A 15,423-nucleotide genomic window follows, 5' to 3' on the forward strand; every position below is an offset into this window, starting at 1 on the left:
TATTATTTTGAGATAGCATCTCACTCTGTTGCCCAGGCCGGAGTGCAGTGGTGCAATTATGGCTCACTGCAGCCTCAACTTCCCACACTCAAGCAATCCTCCCACCTCAGCCTCCTAAGTAACTGGGACTACAGGTATGTTCCACCATGCTCGGCTAGTTTTTTATTATTTGTATTGACAGGGTCTTCCTATGTAGCCAGGGCTAATCTTGAACTCCCCGCCTCAAGTGATCATCCCATCGCAGCCTTCCAAAGTGCTAGAATTATAGGCATGAACCACTGGGCCCAGTCCAGAACTTCATATTTTAAAATATCTAAAAACCTTATTTGGTGCACGTATTTCTTAGTGTGCAGGGCAGTTGTACCAATGTTGGTATTAACGTCATGCAAATCCCTTCTGCAGAATTTCTTGAAACAAAACACAGTCTTCACTCTGTTGCAAGAGACAATCTCTTCCTTTGATGACATAAAGGATAAGTCATGATCTTTTTGTGGAATAATACATCCTGAAAATTAAGGCTTGCTTATTTTATATCTCAGCTAGAATTCTGATTTAAAATTAAGGGACTATTTTTGAAAACTTATTTAAAATTTTATAGAGAAATGAATTTTAGAAGAATAGAAAAAAGTAGATAATATAATTTAACGTGAAAATGAATTGAACACCATTTAATTTTTTAAAATTTCACTTTCATGTGAGAATATAGCTTCCTTCACCTTAACATATCTGAATGATGTCCAAGTACTTATGTTAAAATATATATTAAAATTGACTTAATTGCCCTCTGCATCCGGAATTATAAGGACCTCTGCCTCCAAACCACAGCTTGACATTAGTACAGATCAGCACACCAAGAGAACAACCTTAGCTGCCTTCCATAGAGAAAGGAGGCAAATCAGTTCTTCTGACCTTATCTCATGCACTTTTTAGCTAATAGTCATCTGGTTTTATGTGTGTGGGATAAACAGTGGTGATACTTGCAAGGTCAGGATAACAGTAGCAATTTTTTGGGCCGGGGACGGTGGCTCACGCCTGTAATCCCAGTTGGGAGGCCAAGATGGGCAGATCACAAGATCCAGAGATCGAGGCCATCCTGGCCAACATGGTGAAAACTCGTCTCTACTAAAGACACAAAAATTAGCTGGGTGTGGTGGTGTGCACCTGTAGTCCCAGCTACTTGAAAGGCTGAGGCAGGAGAATCGCTTGAACCTGGAGGTGGAGGTTGCAGTGAGCCAAGATCGCACCGCTTCACTCCAGCCTGGCAATACAACAAGACTCCGAAGAGGAGTAATTTTTCATAGACATCCCCCCGTTGATACCAATAACCAAGGCAAAGTGACTTTAGGGTAAGACACATCTGAATTCAAATTCTAGCTCCAGCATTTATCCAGAATTTATATTATTTAGCTAGAGGACTTCAACCTCTTTAAGTTTCCTCACAAAATAGGGATACTAATATCAACTTTATAGGCTTTCATACAGAATAATAAGAAACTTATATAATATGTGTAGAATTGTGACTAGCACACACTAGTTGTTTGATACATTCTAAATCACAAAAATTAGCAATACCCCAGAGATGCTAAATCTGGTTCAAGAAGCCTAGGACCCATCAGTTATCTCAAGAGGTCACAACATTCTCAGGATAAAATCAATTTTAATTCACATAATTTTAAAAACACACACACACTATATCATTAAAGGAGAGAAGTAGAAATGTCATCAAAGAAAATACTGTCAATAAAAATAATAAAAAGTTAGCCGGGCATGGCGGTACCATGGTGAACCCAGGAGGCAGAGGCTGCAGTAAGCCTAGTTGCACTCCAGCCTGGGTGACAGACTGACACTCTGTCTCAAAAAAAAATTAAAAAAAAAAAAGGAAAAAACCAAAACATAAAATGCAATAAAAAATAAAAAGAAAAAAGGAAAACAGTTGGAGAGTACAGACATTTTTTAAAAGTGAGGACAAATTATAAAAAATGATACCTTGTTATTTCTCAGAAAATTGGAAAAGCACTAGAGACTTTATTATGATTATCTGAGAAAATATTTAAGATCAAACACAGCAGGGTATTTTTCGCCATAAGAAGATGCTTAAATATGATAATTTCATTAATCTGGGAATGAGAGGCAGTGAGTATAGAGGATTTGTATTCAAAGACTTGGTATAGTCTAACTCTGGCTCTGAACTTCTGTATAACTCTAAATAAAGTCTGTAATCTCTTTGAAATTCAATTTAATTACTTAAAAATATTCTATGTAACATAACTTATGCAGAGCATAATCAATATGTATTATTCATGCATAAGATAGAAATAAAGTTATTATCTGTATTTAACTTCCTATACAATCTAATTAGTAATGTTACCATTCTTGTTTACAATCAAGTTTAAGATTTTTATGTTGCATTTAATTTTAAAACGTGATTCATAACTTTATTAAGTAGTATTTATATTTAATCAAAGAGATTAAGTAACATGGTACTTGAACATACAATCCTGTGAATGAAGTAGTAGTTAATAGAAGTAAATAAATATTGAGCTGATAAGTAAAATGTTACTCATGATTTCAGAATATCTCCTGAAGAAAGGAAACAAAATATAATAAATGTTGTGGAAGCAAGCTACAGTCATCTTTTATTATACTTTTTGAGAAGCAATTTAACATATACAATTGTATCATTTACTTATAGAGAGCAGATTGAGCTCCTTAGCTAGAGACTGGGAAAACAGCAAACCTCCAAAGTACTAAAAAAACCTTTAAAAATTAAGTCAAAGAAAAGGAACAGTGCAGCAATGCATAAGGACCTTGAGGATGAGCACTATTATTTCCAGTATGTACTGATGACTTCTTATTAGTGGGGATGAATCTAATAAATGCTTTCTTTTCTCAGCATGGCATATTAGAGAAGAGTGGGAAAGAGCAGTGTGCTATCCAAAAGTGTCCAAAAAATGAAAACGAAAACTTCTTCTTACTTGAATCTCTGGTATTTCTGTTTCGAAATTGGAGAAACTGATGCAATTCATGGCAACTGTTCAAATCTTGAGTTACTTTCAAAACTCAGGTCAAATGACACGCTGGTCTATTTTTCCTAATTTTGGACATCCATAGCATTTCTTGACTTTCTTGAGGCACTTATTTCTGGTTTTCATTTCAGTTGGTTGAATGTTTTTGTTTATAAACTAAATGATACATAAACATCATAATAAGACTATATCCTCGTTATTGTCTATCCTGAGAAGACTAAATGAAAAAAAAAATACTTCTCTGACACGAAGCACAATACTCCAGCCATTTCTCCCTCGCCCCCCTCCTTTTCCCCCCTTTTCTTTCTTTTAAAAAATGTTTGGTCAGATTTAATTCTATACTTATAATAGAATCCTTCTTTCGCCTTTCCTAACCTTTTGCTTCTCAGACTCCAAAGTCATGGATGGGCAGAAGTATATACAAGTTGCCTTTTTGTACAGACTTGTGGGAAGCCTGAATCTATTTCAGATCCTGTGGGCCTTAATATTTGGGCCTATATAGTAAGTTTGAATAGTAAGAAAATTATGATTAAAATTTCTTTTTCAAGATATTTCTGCCAAGGACAGGTAGGTAGTGAGAGGGTAAGTGTTAGGATTACATGATGGGTTGGTGCCCAGGATGGAATTGGTTCCATGACCCCAGAAAACACCAAAGTCCACAGATGTCTTTCTATAAAATGGCCATAGTTTTTGTATATAACCTACATACATCTCCCTATATACTTTAAATCATCTCTAGATTACTTGTAGTACCTAACACAATGTAAATACAATGCATTGGTTTTTTGTTTGTATGATATTTTTATTGTTATGTTGTTTTTAGTGTTTATTTTAAAAATATTTTTGATCCTTGGTGGATCGAATCCAAGGATATAGAAGCTGCAGATACAGAGGCTGGACTGTAATGTGATGTACGCAAATAATCTTCTGGAGTATTCTTTTTAAAAACAAGCACAAAAGAAAGCAAGATTTTGCTCTGAGCAAAATCTATTTTGTCAGCAAAGATCTATTATCATCCGTCTTTCTTCCTTCCCTCCCTTCCTCTCTTGCTTCTCTCCCACTCTCTCTCTACCCCCAACTCCCACTAAATTTCCAATTTATTATTTTGGTGCCTGTTAACATACTATAAAATTTTGTTAGCAGGTGAACAAAATAAACAAATAAAAGGATGGGTTTCAGGTCTTTCATGGATGATGACAGAAACTTACCAGGGCATTAGGAAGTAACAAATAGGCCATAAATTAGTGGATTTGTGAAACTGAGAGCAGGGGATCAAAAATCTCTCCTTAGGGACTTGGAAAACTGCAATAAGAATTGGATAAACTACAACGAGAATTGACAGAAGAAATTTAGGATCTATATCCAAGTAAAAGACTTTTCCAGAGGGTCAGGATGGCCAAGATAGGAGAAAGCAGTAAGTTTCAGTCATAGGCTTAAAGGGTACATTCACATGGCTCAGAAATTCCTTTTCAAACAGCCTAAATTTCCAGAATACTGTTTTAAAGTACTATCTGAGCAATATTAAGCATTTTACCATATGCCATTCCATAGATTTAGAGTAGCTAATCTACATTTTTGATGAAAATTTCTTTTCAAAAACATATCAGCTGTTCCACTAATTATATATCTCATCATTAATGAAGATAGGATAAGGGGAAGCTGTTTTGAGACTAATTTATCTGCCAACATTTTTGTGTGTGTGTATTCTTAAAAGAAAGCAGAGATTTTCTTTTATCTGGTTCTCATTATCAACACTGCTAAAGTATTAGATAATACTAACTGGGAAAACATTGAGGTGATTTCATAATTTCTTAGAAATTCAGGTTTCCAAGTTTACAAACTGAGCTATAGCAGCATTCTTTGGGAAAATTTGGTTTAAAAACTAAACGGTCTAATATATTTAATTAGAACTTTTCCTTAGCAGTTCACTTCTTTCTTCTGTACATTACATGACATCATTATAAATCCACCTTTAGAGAATACACTCTATTTTTCTCCCATGCAAGTAACAATCAGTATACATTCTGATCAAACCATAAAGAGATTCATCCTCTACCCAGAAGACTTTCAATCACAAAAAGTGAATACAGGGGGATTATTGTAAAGGTCTGTTTTATGTCTTGCGAAGTTCATACGTAAGTCTCAATTCTATATTGAAATTTCCTTTTTTTTGCTGCCAAACTAGTAGCTAACTTGTATTTGATTACTATGAATTAATGCAATAAATTAGATTATAATATTCTAATGAGAATATCATAAGGCAGTTACCTACCAACAAATATTTTGAAATAGGTTGCATAGCAGCTTTCACATCATAAAAACATGTGAGATTATTTTTTAAATGTACTTGAAAAAATCAGCAGCTTTTAGAATGTAAGAAACAAACACTACATTTAGACTCTTAGTTTACATATGCATTTAAATAAATTCTATGGTTTTTGCAAGGATAATGATCCTATAAAACTTAACATATGCTCAAATATTTATGTTTCTAAAAGCCATATAATCAAGGTAAATGACTTTTAGTAGTAATTATTAAAATGCATTTTAGCCTTAAAATTAGAGTTCTCATGGTTATTTTTCTCCTTAACTAGATTGTGGTTGATCTTTTTGGTTAGGCAACAGTAAATTTCACAACTAAAAAAAAGTTTCCTTGTGATTTATGTTTGTTGCAAAGTAGCATAGTCAAGTTTCTCTGCAGGCAAAGGCTAGAGTTTCTTCACTTTTATTCGCTGCAAATGTCTTATATTATTCAGGCCAAAGTTATATTCAACAACTGCTGCTAAAAATATAAAATTTATTTATATGATTTTACTTGCATCAAGAGGCTATAATTCTATAATATAATAGAAAATGTTCTTCATAATTCTATGCCTTCTAACCTAAATATAAAATTAAAATCAGACTACCAAATCAGACTAACACAATAATGTCTAAAACAGAAACTTTTGACAGTATAATTTAGCTTTCAGAATCAGAATGTTTCCCTAAGGAGTTGAAAGCATAGACAAAGACAATGCTTCTGGTGTCAGAAGATGTTATCTATTTTGTGTTAAACACAAATATCTATGTCATTGCTCATGTCCAGCATTTTCAGCCAATGCAGTTCTTCATTCTTCTGTATACCAAGCAGCTTCCTACTACCACCATAAGTCTTACTTTAAAGGAAAAAAAAAAACATACACACACACAAAACCTCATCTGCCTAACTGCTATGTCTGGTCTAAAAATTAGGCCAGTAGACAGGGTTGCACAGTACATTCAGGCAAAGGCAAAGGGAAAAGAGAGACATATGAGTGCACCAGACTTGATGTCACTTTTATGTTTGTGCTCGTGCTATACTTCCAGCTTAGGCACTTGTTAGATTCCACAAAACAGTCCTCTGACATAGTAGGAGTACTCTACGGAATACCTATGTAACCAGGGTGATGACAGATGGAAAAATTACTAAGTCCAATTAACATGAGGAAGTTCTTCAAATTTCATCTTCTCTTATCCAAAATGAATATTCCAAATTCACAAGTGTATAACTTTGAGTTTTAGACATTTCTAAATTGTTCCCAGGGAATATGACAGCTAAAGAGTTCTGAAGAAATAATGTCCTTTTTCTATGCTTACATGATACTCATTTTTACAGTAAAATATTTTACTTAAGAAAGTTACAAACCCTTAAGTAATCATATAGCATGATTGTAAAGTCTATTTCATGGAGTCTCAAACATAAATGAACAGTTTTAGAATATATAAACGTGTGCAGCTTAATGGAGAGAGTTGTATACTTATTCAGGTGTTATTTTTTTCTGTGAGAAGAGATAATCTGATATCTTAGGCAATCTCATCATTCTCTGGAACAGCCTGCTTCTTATTTCTTGAGACTAACATCTACAGTCTTTGAGTATTCATTCCATCCAGACAGATGTGAAAATGAAAAGGAGTGGTATTGTCCTAGAGAGTATTACAATCAAAGCAGTAATAGAATATTTTGGGCTCTGTGAATTTTTACTTCCTTAATAGCTTCTCTTAATACAAAAATCCTTATAGATTAACTGAGGAGCTTAGGAAAGCAAGACAATTCAAGAGCTAAAAGAAATTTTTTCTTGTAATATAAAAAGATATGCCTACCTTTGTGGAATATAAAACATATGTTGAGGGGGCGGTTTATAGAGGACTCCTTCATACACAGGCCAGAGCCCACTTAGAATTCTGAAGAGAGAACTTTTCCCACAACCATTGGGACCAGTTATCAAAAGATGCATTCCTTCTTCTACCTAAAGTAAGAAATATAATTACAAACTGCAATAGTTTAAAATGATTTCTTTTGGCATCATCTAAAAGTGAATTTTTTTTTAATGTTCAAACACATGATAACCTCAGATGGGTAAGATATCAAAGAAAAATATTTCAGTGTTGAAAACAAGTTTGGCTTTTGACTATTCTCTGAAGCTAAAAGCATCATACAATAATTCAATTAGAAAGAAAATGGATCTTCTTGAAATGTCCACTGGCTTTCCAAAATTGTAATTTAGGTCTTGTTATCAGATACCACATACACACGGAGAGAAACAACTACATGGGAAATAAGGCAAGTCATAAAAATTTAAATAAAAATATATTACATTAAATGTTTATATTGATAATTGATTAAATTTATGTTGAATCCAAATACAACTAACAATTAACTGCAGCTATTAGCCACAAAGCACAGTTATCCAAGGCATTGGCTGGGTTGTTTAATTTTGTACTTCAGCAGTCTGAAATGCTCCAAAAAATCCTAAGAGCCCATAATCATAAGAGCCCAAATTATGCTTTATTTGCAGATGGAGAAAATACATTTAACAAACCAAGGACAGAGGAAAGCAAGAGGACTGTAACTTAGCCTCATGGCTAGGGATGAATTAAAACACACACACACACACACACACATATAGAATATTACATATATGTTAGTAATACATACATAATATTCATCAATAAAACAGAGGTTATTTATTATCGGTTGGATGCTTCCCTTTATTTTCTCTTATTTATTATTTAAATTTAAACTGTTAAATTTTATGAGTTCCCATTCCACACCATAGGATGAAGAAGTTGTTTTATTATGGTATTTAAAGGGTACTGTGAAGAACGAGCAATAGAAACATCATTTAAAAATTTTATTTGCTTCTACTAAGAGCAAATGAAATTTTATAACCAGTGATACCCAAAAAATAAATATCAGAAATTTACAGCATGTCTGTTGATCTAGCTTTGTATAGAAAAAGACCAATACTCAAGTATCAATAATGTAGAATACATAATACTGAAACTCAAAGATGAAGGAGTATTACCTTGTTAGCATACCAAGAAAAATCTCACAAAGAACCTAGGAAAAACTTATTTTGTGATCTGCCTGTGCTCTTTCAGTAGGAAAAAGGCTAAGGGTTTAATTTTGTAGAAGCATAAATATTTTTCAAATGATTTTAAAACAACATACATACCATGGTGAGAAGCAGATTGGCAAAATATCTTAATAGGGCCTTTCTCTATTAGAAATTCTCAGAAATCATTCTGAGGGGGTAACTGGAGACTTTCTACATTAATATTAATATTTTCTCAGCATAAATTATCTGATGTTTAGTAAACAGTGAGACAAAAAGAATTCTCACACTAACTTTTCTTCTGCAAATGATTTTTAAATTTTTTTAAATTTTCATTTCTTTATTTTGAGACAGAGTCTCACTCTGTCTCAGGCTGGAGTGCAGTGGCATCATCTTGGCTCACTACAATCTCTGCTTCCTGGGTTCAAGTGATTCTTGTGCCTCTGACTCCCGAGTAGCTGGGATTACAGACACTTGACTCAACGTCCTGCTAATTTTTGTATTTTTAGTAGAAATGGTATTTCACCATATTGGCCAAGTTGGTCTTGAACGCCAGACCTCAGGTGATCTGCCCACCTCAACCTCTCAAAACATTGGGATTAGAGGCATGAGCCACTGCTCCTGGCCTGCAAATGATTTTTAAATCCTGAAGGCTAACAAAGGTATGAGATCCTTTCCCTAGAAACTTATTTTTCAATCTATGCAGAGGAAACAGAACTTTCTATTATATTTTAGGGACCTGAGAATTTAAATATAATTCTCTGAATTAGACCAAGAAAGTGTACTTTGCTAACGTATATCTTTTCACAACTTCAAACCTTCTAAGATACTTTCACTAGATGGAGTATTTTTAGCTTAGTTCATTTTACATAAAAGAAACTGAGCTGTAAATTTTTCTGCAGACTGTGATATGTCCATGCTAATGTACTTAGTAGGCAAAGCTCAAGACATGCACACTATTTATTTAATAAATAGAGCAACAAGAGTTGATATTATAGACCTATCCTGACCAAAAAAAAATCCCTCTCTATAAAATTATAAATTATAAATTATGAAACCATTAATAATAGTTAAATACGCTATGTATGCCATGGGTACCTAATCAGTATTTGTGGTCAGATCTTAGTAATGAGACCACCTTATAGGTCTATACATGGAAAAATAAAGTCTGACCAAATTGCAGCTAAAATACAATTTCTTTAAATTGACTGACACAGGATTTTATCCTGTTCAATGCTGCTCATCTTCTCCTTTCAACTCTCAGTAACCCAAAATATTTGCAAATACATCTTTAATAATCAAACCTTGACTAAAGTCCATACTAAAATAATTAATTAGCATATGCATTGTCATTTTTGTAATTCTTTTATCAAGTTAAATCACGTCTTTGAACTAAGCTCAACTTGCTGTAATAGTCAATGCTTATCAGCAAATTATTTTGTACTTCAATCCCAAAATGTGTATTTGAATTTTATAATGCCTTAAGCCAGAGTTTCAGTTTCTTAAATACTTTTTAGTTTTGTAATCCATATATAAGATATGAAATAACAAATTATTATCAACAGAATTAAAAACTAAATTCCAATCCATAAAGCTTCTGATTATTTTATAATAATATATTAGTACATGTAATCACTTTCAAAATTTAAGTTACAGAATGTATATTGACAAAATAAAACTTGCTTATGACCTCTATTTATATTTTAGTGAGTATATTACAGTATAGGCTTTTAAAAAAGTAATTCCTATAAGGCAAAAAATTAAAATTTATTTCCAGGTAAAAATTTCTGATGAAATTTCCTATTGTTTCCCAAAATTACCTTGTGCACTATAATTTTGATTTTCAACCTGGCAATAAAGCAGTAAAAATCAAATTTCTCTTTTTCTCTCTGCTTTCTGAAGAATAACTGCTTCTGTAATTGAGCCACTGTGCATACCTTTCTTGACTTCCCCTTTCCAAATGCTCCTCCAAGTATTTAACATAAGGTACATGAATTCTGAGTTGTTTTGTATTAGTGTGATGGCAACAATCAGAAGATTCTTGAATATCATCTTACTTTGAAGTTTAGCCTGGAAGCCACCACTTCTCCTGCTGGTGTAATTATGGGAACATTTTCACAAATAATTCCATGATCCACATCAATAACTTTTCCTGTAATTAAGAAAAGTGTAAGACACAAATGTTATCAAAAGTTGCTGATTAAATAAATTATAATGCAGTATAACAGGTAAATTCAATTATAAAAACAATTCACAGTAATAAATCACAAAACAAACGTAAATGTAAATATCCAGACCTGAAGCAAATTTGATGTAACGCAAATTTGTACATATTGACACACCTACTTGGAAAATCTTTCCGAGAAACATTGTTTTATAATAATTGAATGTCAACAACATTACAGTAGCCAAGTTATACAATCTGGAATGACCCAGCCATAATTTTTACAACTACTCTATTTCCCTAAATTAACATTTCTTATAGAAAAAATTACAGTGCTGCAAAAAAGAGAATTAAAATATAGAATAGTGAAATTTTAATGAATACATAACCAAACAATTTTAGAAACAGTATAATGAAGAACAACATGATATTAGCTCTAATTCTATTTGTTAGTTGAATTTTTAAAGCAAACAATTCATTATGCTCTATGTGTAGTTTCCAAAAATAATTTGGAAAATCGTGTCCTAAACAAAAGTAGCATAACACTGTGTTTTTATGAAAATGTTAGTCACCACCTCTCAACTTGCAATACTAATATTAGAGGTTGCTGTTTAAATAATGTTGGTTATTTATGTTGGTTCCTTGTAACTACTAAAAGCTATCTTCTTAAACTTTGGTTCTGTGTATGAACCTTAAATATAGGAAAATATAATAAGAGCACTTGAGTTTAATACCTTTAATTGCCAATGTGTCACTGAGAGGTAATTCCACATTAGCTCCATTCTTGCTATGGCTTTCAGACTCTTGAATAACAGCGGTTCTCTTATAAATGCCTCTTTTTACTTCATCAAAGACCCAAAACATATTGTACACTCGAGCAGTGTAGCCTGCTAATTCAGTGATCTAAAACCAATGCAGAGAGATAAAATAGAGTTTACCCGACAAGATTTTAAATAAATATATAATCATATAAGCTTCTTGACTTAAAGATCCTACTTTATCATACATGAGACAGAGATAATACATCTGAAAACTAAAACAAATGACAGTGCAAAGCTTACCAAAAGAGCACGATAACACAATATGTTTGATTGAAATCGTAAAACATATAATATGCAGATTTCAAAATATTAATGAGACTTAAGGATCTTTCAGTCAAATTTCTGTTGGCCTCTGTTTACATGATGAAATTCATTTCCAAAAAATTATAAATTTTGTAAAAAGCTTAAGATCATTCAATAAAATTATAATCTTTTATTTTTAGTATCTTTTTTCTATTTAAAATAGAAGGATTTAAGTAGGAGAAAAGTACCTTTTTTTCCGATTAGGAAATGAATGTTTCTGAGCTAAATTGATTGTCAAAATTCCTATATTTGGCAGGATACCAATATTGGGAGCAAGCTCAATGCAAAGCTTCAAATCCTTTTTTGTATAATTCCCACAATCCAGCTTCTCTTGAAGCCAAACATGATTTATATGCCCAAAGAAAAACATTGAATGATTATCTTTTTAGCTAAGATTATAAGATGAGATAAATCTCTAAGTCCACAGGGCTCCATGGAATGGTGCCTTGTTCCTATTCTGTCAACTGTTCATTTCAGTTAACCTCCTGCTATTTTTCTATTAAGAGAACGCCTTGCTATGAGGGTACTGTGAAAGGTGATTCATTTCCTATCAAGAACGTTTCTCAATGAAAAAGAATGCACAAGAACTAAGGATAGTTCTTGCATAAGAATAAGCAAGACACATCAGAAATAAATGTTTCTTAATAAATTTCAGAATGATACAACAATGCTGACATTTATGTATGATTTCTGTGTATGCAAAACATAAGCAGTAAATGAGTAGGTATTACTGTTAAAAGCCTTTTACCACACATCTCTTCTGAGAGATCTGTAATTACACTATCATTTCTATATGTTGATGTTATAGCTATTTAGATGATAATTTCTAATATCTGGGAGAAACTCTTGAGTTGCCAAGTAGAGGAAAACATATTTAAAGATTAACAAAATATAGATTCAAGTGAAACCAAGGAAAATATAAATATTTGCATAGAAAAAATCCAAAACCAGAAGTAGAAGTCAATTCAAGAAAGGCAGGAGGCAATAAGTCAGTGGACCAGGATGGAGTGTAAAGGCGGCAGGAGTGTCTGAAGAAAAGTAAGAATGTGCCTGTAGACAAATTATTTTGGGATGCAAGACAGGGAATTTATCTTAGAACTCTAAAAGGAAACCTGATTCCTCTGGTGCTAGCAGAGACAGCATGGTGGGTGCTTTCACGTGCTGTCACACCAGCACAAGAATTTTTAGAAGTGAATATTTTAAGATTAAAAGTAAATTCAGGCAAAATAAAGCAAAATGCAATCATTTGTTGAGTTGGAGACAGTTTAAAAAAACTGGTTTATATCATTTCTCTAACCTAGGTACCACAATATTTTAATGTGTGATAAACAAAATTTTGATTTGTCATTTAGTTTTAATATTAAGTAATTCATTACATCAACATATCCCAAAAACTGCGTCTCCAGATTATCAAAATTACTATTTGATTTAAAAAAAATTGAGTTACTTACTAGCCCTTTGTAACTCTTTTATATAGTTTATTCAAGTCTGATTTAGTATGCAGCTGAATTTATAAGGATGCGCTAGAAGTTACATGGATATGATAGCCGTAAGAGTAATTCGTAAGAGAATAACTTTTATGGGAAAATTATGTAATGTCTGAATTAAGTAATTTTAACCTTGGCCCAGTGGTAACTGCAGGTCTTATTGCTATTTTGTCAACAAATATTTATTAACCACATACAATATTCTAAATATTAAAATGGATATTGAATGTAAAGATGAGTAAAACAGTTCTTGCTTCAAGGAGTTGAGTGGTGTGATGCAGGCAATAGACAGTTACAATGTGGTAAAACATCACACATATACCAAGATAAACGCTAAGGAGGAAGACCCAAACTCTGTAGGAAGAACAAAGAATGGTAAGAAGGTATTACCCATTTAATGAAAGAAAGGTAAAAGTTTGCAAGATATATAAGAAATGTTATTATTAGCTAACATTTATTGAGCGTTTGATATGTGCTGTTTTGAATATTCTACAGGTATCAACTCACAACAACCCCAAAAGTCAATGTTACCATTTTCCCCATTTTATAGATGAGGAAACAGAGACATAGATGCGTTAAGGAACTTGACCCAAGTCACATAATTTGTAAATGCTAGAGCAAAAATGAAAATTTAGGCACTCTGGCTCCAGAGTTCAGACCTAGGGTTTTCTTTAAAATGTAAAAACAAAGATGTCATACAACTGAGATAAAATGGGAGCAACTGATATTGTAAAACACAAAGGATATTAGCAGCATCACACCTGGGAACTGCTGCCCTTAATCTTGATTATACTCAGCAATTTTTGGCAGAGAAAAGATATGTTTCCAAAATACTCAGTATACTTGGTAATTTACATTTTGGTTTATTTCATAAATTTTATTTTAATCAAATTGACAATAAGAAATGCAAGTACCTCTTTGTATGAAGACATAATCCTTTCAATAGCGTCAGCTCCAGAGGCCAGTAGATTTCGAGCAGTGGTAAAGGCTTCTGTCCTTTCACTAACCATAGCTTGCTTTTGACCATCCTCTAGATATAAAAGCAAATTACAAAACTATTGAGTTTTTTTTTTTTTAGTAACTTAATGTTTTATACTATGCAAACTAAATTGTGGCTAAACAATCACATATTAATTTTTCATTAGTAATAGCAATTTTCTAGAAATATAATGAATTATTGAAAACACAGTGTTTGTGCTAGGTGCAATGGCTCACACTTGTAATCCCAGCACTTTGGGAGGCCTAGTCGGGCAAATCACTTGAGGTCAGGAATTCAAGACTACCCTGGCCAGTATGGTGAAACCCTGTCTGTATTAAAAATACAAAAATAAGCTGGATATGGTGGCGTATGCTTGTAGTCCCAGCAACTTGGGAGGCTGAGGCAGGAGAATCACTTGAACCCAGGAAGTGGAGGTTGCAGTGAGCTGAGATCATGCAACTGTACTCCAGCCTGGGCCACAGAGTGAGACCCTATCTCAAAAAAAGAGGAGAGGAGAGGAGAGGAGAAAAGAGAAGAGGAGAAATAAAAGAAAAGACAGTGTTTGTATCAGATTTTGTTTAAAGTTCTTCTTGTGTTAGTATTTTTCTAAAAGGAGAGTTGGGACAAATCAATCGAAAGGAACTAAGACCATTTTCATTCAGCATTCTTTCAGCCCTTTCCATATCTGACTTCCTGCCTTTAAGAGGCAGCCATAAAGTACTGCAGGGCAGTGGCTCACTCCTGTAGTCCTGGCAATTCGGGAGGCCGAGACAAGCAGATCACTTGAGGTCAGGAGTTTGAGACCAGCCTGGCCAACGTGGTGAAACCCCATCTCTACCAAAAATATGAAAATTAGTTGGGCATGATGGCAGATCACTGTCATCCCAGCTACTTGGGAGGTTGACTCATGAGAATCACTTGAACACTCCAGCCTGGGTGACAGAGTGAGAACTTGCCTCAAAATAAAATAAAATACCTACTGGGCAATGAAATAGTATTGATCTGGTAATTAAATATTAATACTACTAACTTCAATATAAGGAAACATTTATGGTGTGGTTTTTAAATAGGAATGCAAATTAGCTGATTAGCATAATCTAGCCTCTGTCTACCTTTCTCAATCATCCCTCACCGTATGCTCCAGCAGCACCCCATACATGACATACTTTATTAGTCCTCTGGTATATGTGATTTCTTCAGACTTTATCATACTTTCCTTCCTTTCTTGCCTCTTTCTCCTTCTTTAAGAGATACACTTTAGTAAAGATTTTCCTGAGAATGTTTGT

At 33.3% G+C, this 15,423-nt stretch overlaps 1 protein-coding gene across 2 annotated transcripts in view; it reads right to left on the reverse strand.

Moving 5' to 3' along the window:
* Positions 1 to 15,423, reverse strand: part of ABCD2 (ATP binding cassette subfamily D member 2) — a 65,171-nt gene that overhangs the window by 38,454 nt on the left and 11,294 nt on the right. For both annotated transcript variants that reach the window (XM_032248329.1, XM_032248330.1), the window contains exons 3-6: positions 14,073 to 14,188; positions 11,282 to 11,450; positions 10,441 to 10,535; positions 7,149 to 7,294 (exon numbers count right to left, since the gene is read on the reverse strand). In XM_032248329.1, the coding sequence (XP_032104220.1) occupies positions 7,149 to 7,294; positions 10,441 to 10,535; positions 11,282 to 11,450; positions 14,073 to 14,188 (526 nt within the window). The remainder of the gene's footprint in view (positions 1 to 7,148; positions 7,295 to 10,440; positions 10,536 to 11,281; positions 11,451 to 14,072; positions 14,189 to 15,423) is intronic.

This window comes from Sapajus apella, unplaced genomic scaffold (genome assembly GCF_009761245.1).
Source record: "Sapajus apella isolate SASKATOON/1434 unplaced genomic scaffold, GSC_monkey_1.0 scaffold66, whole genome shotgun sequence".
Taxonomy (NCBI): Eukaryota; Metazoa; Chordata; class Mammalia; order Primates; family Cebidae; genus Sapajus; species Sapajus apella.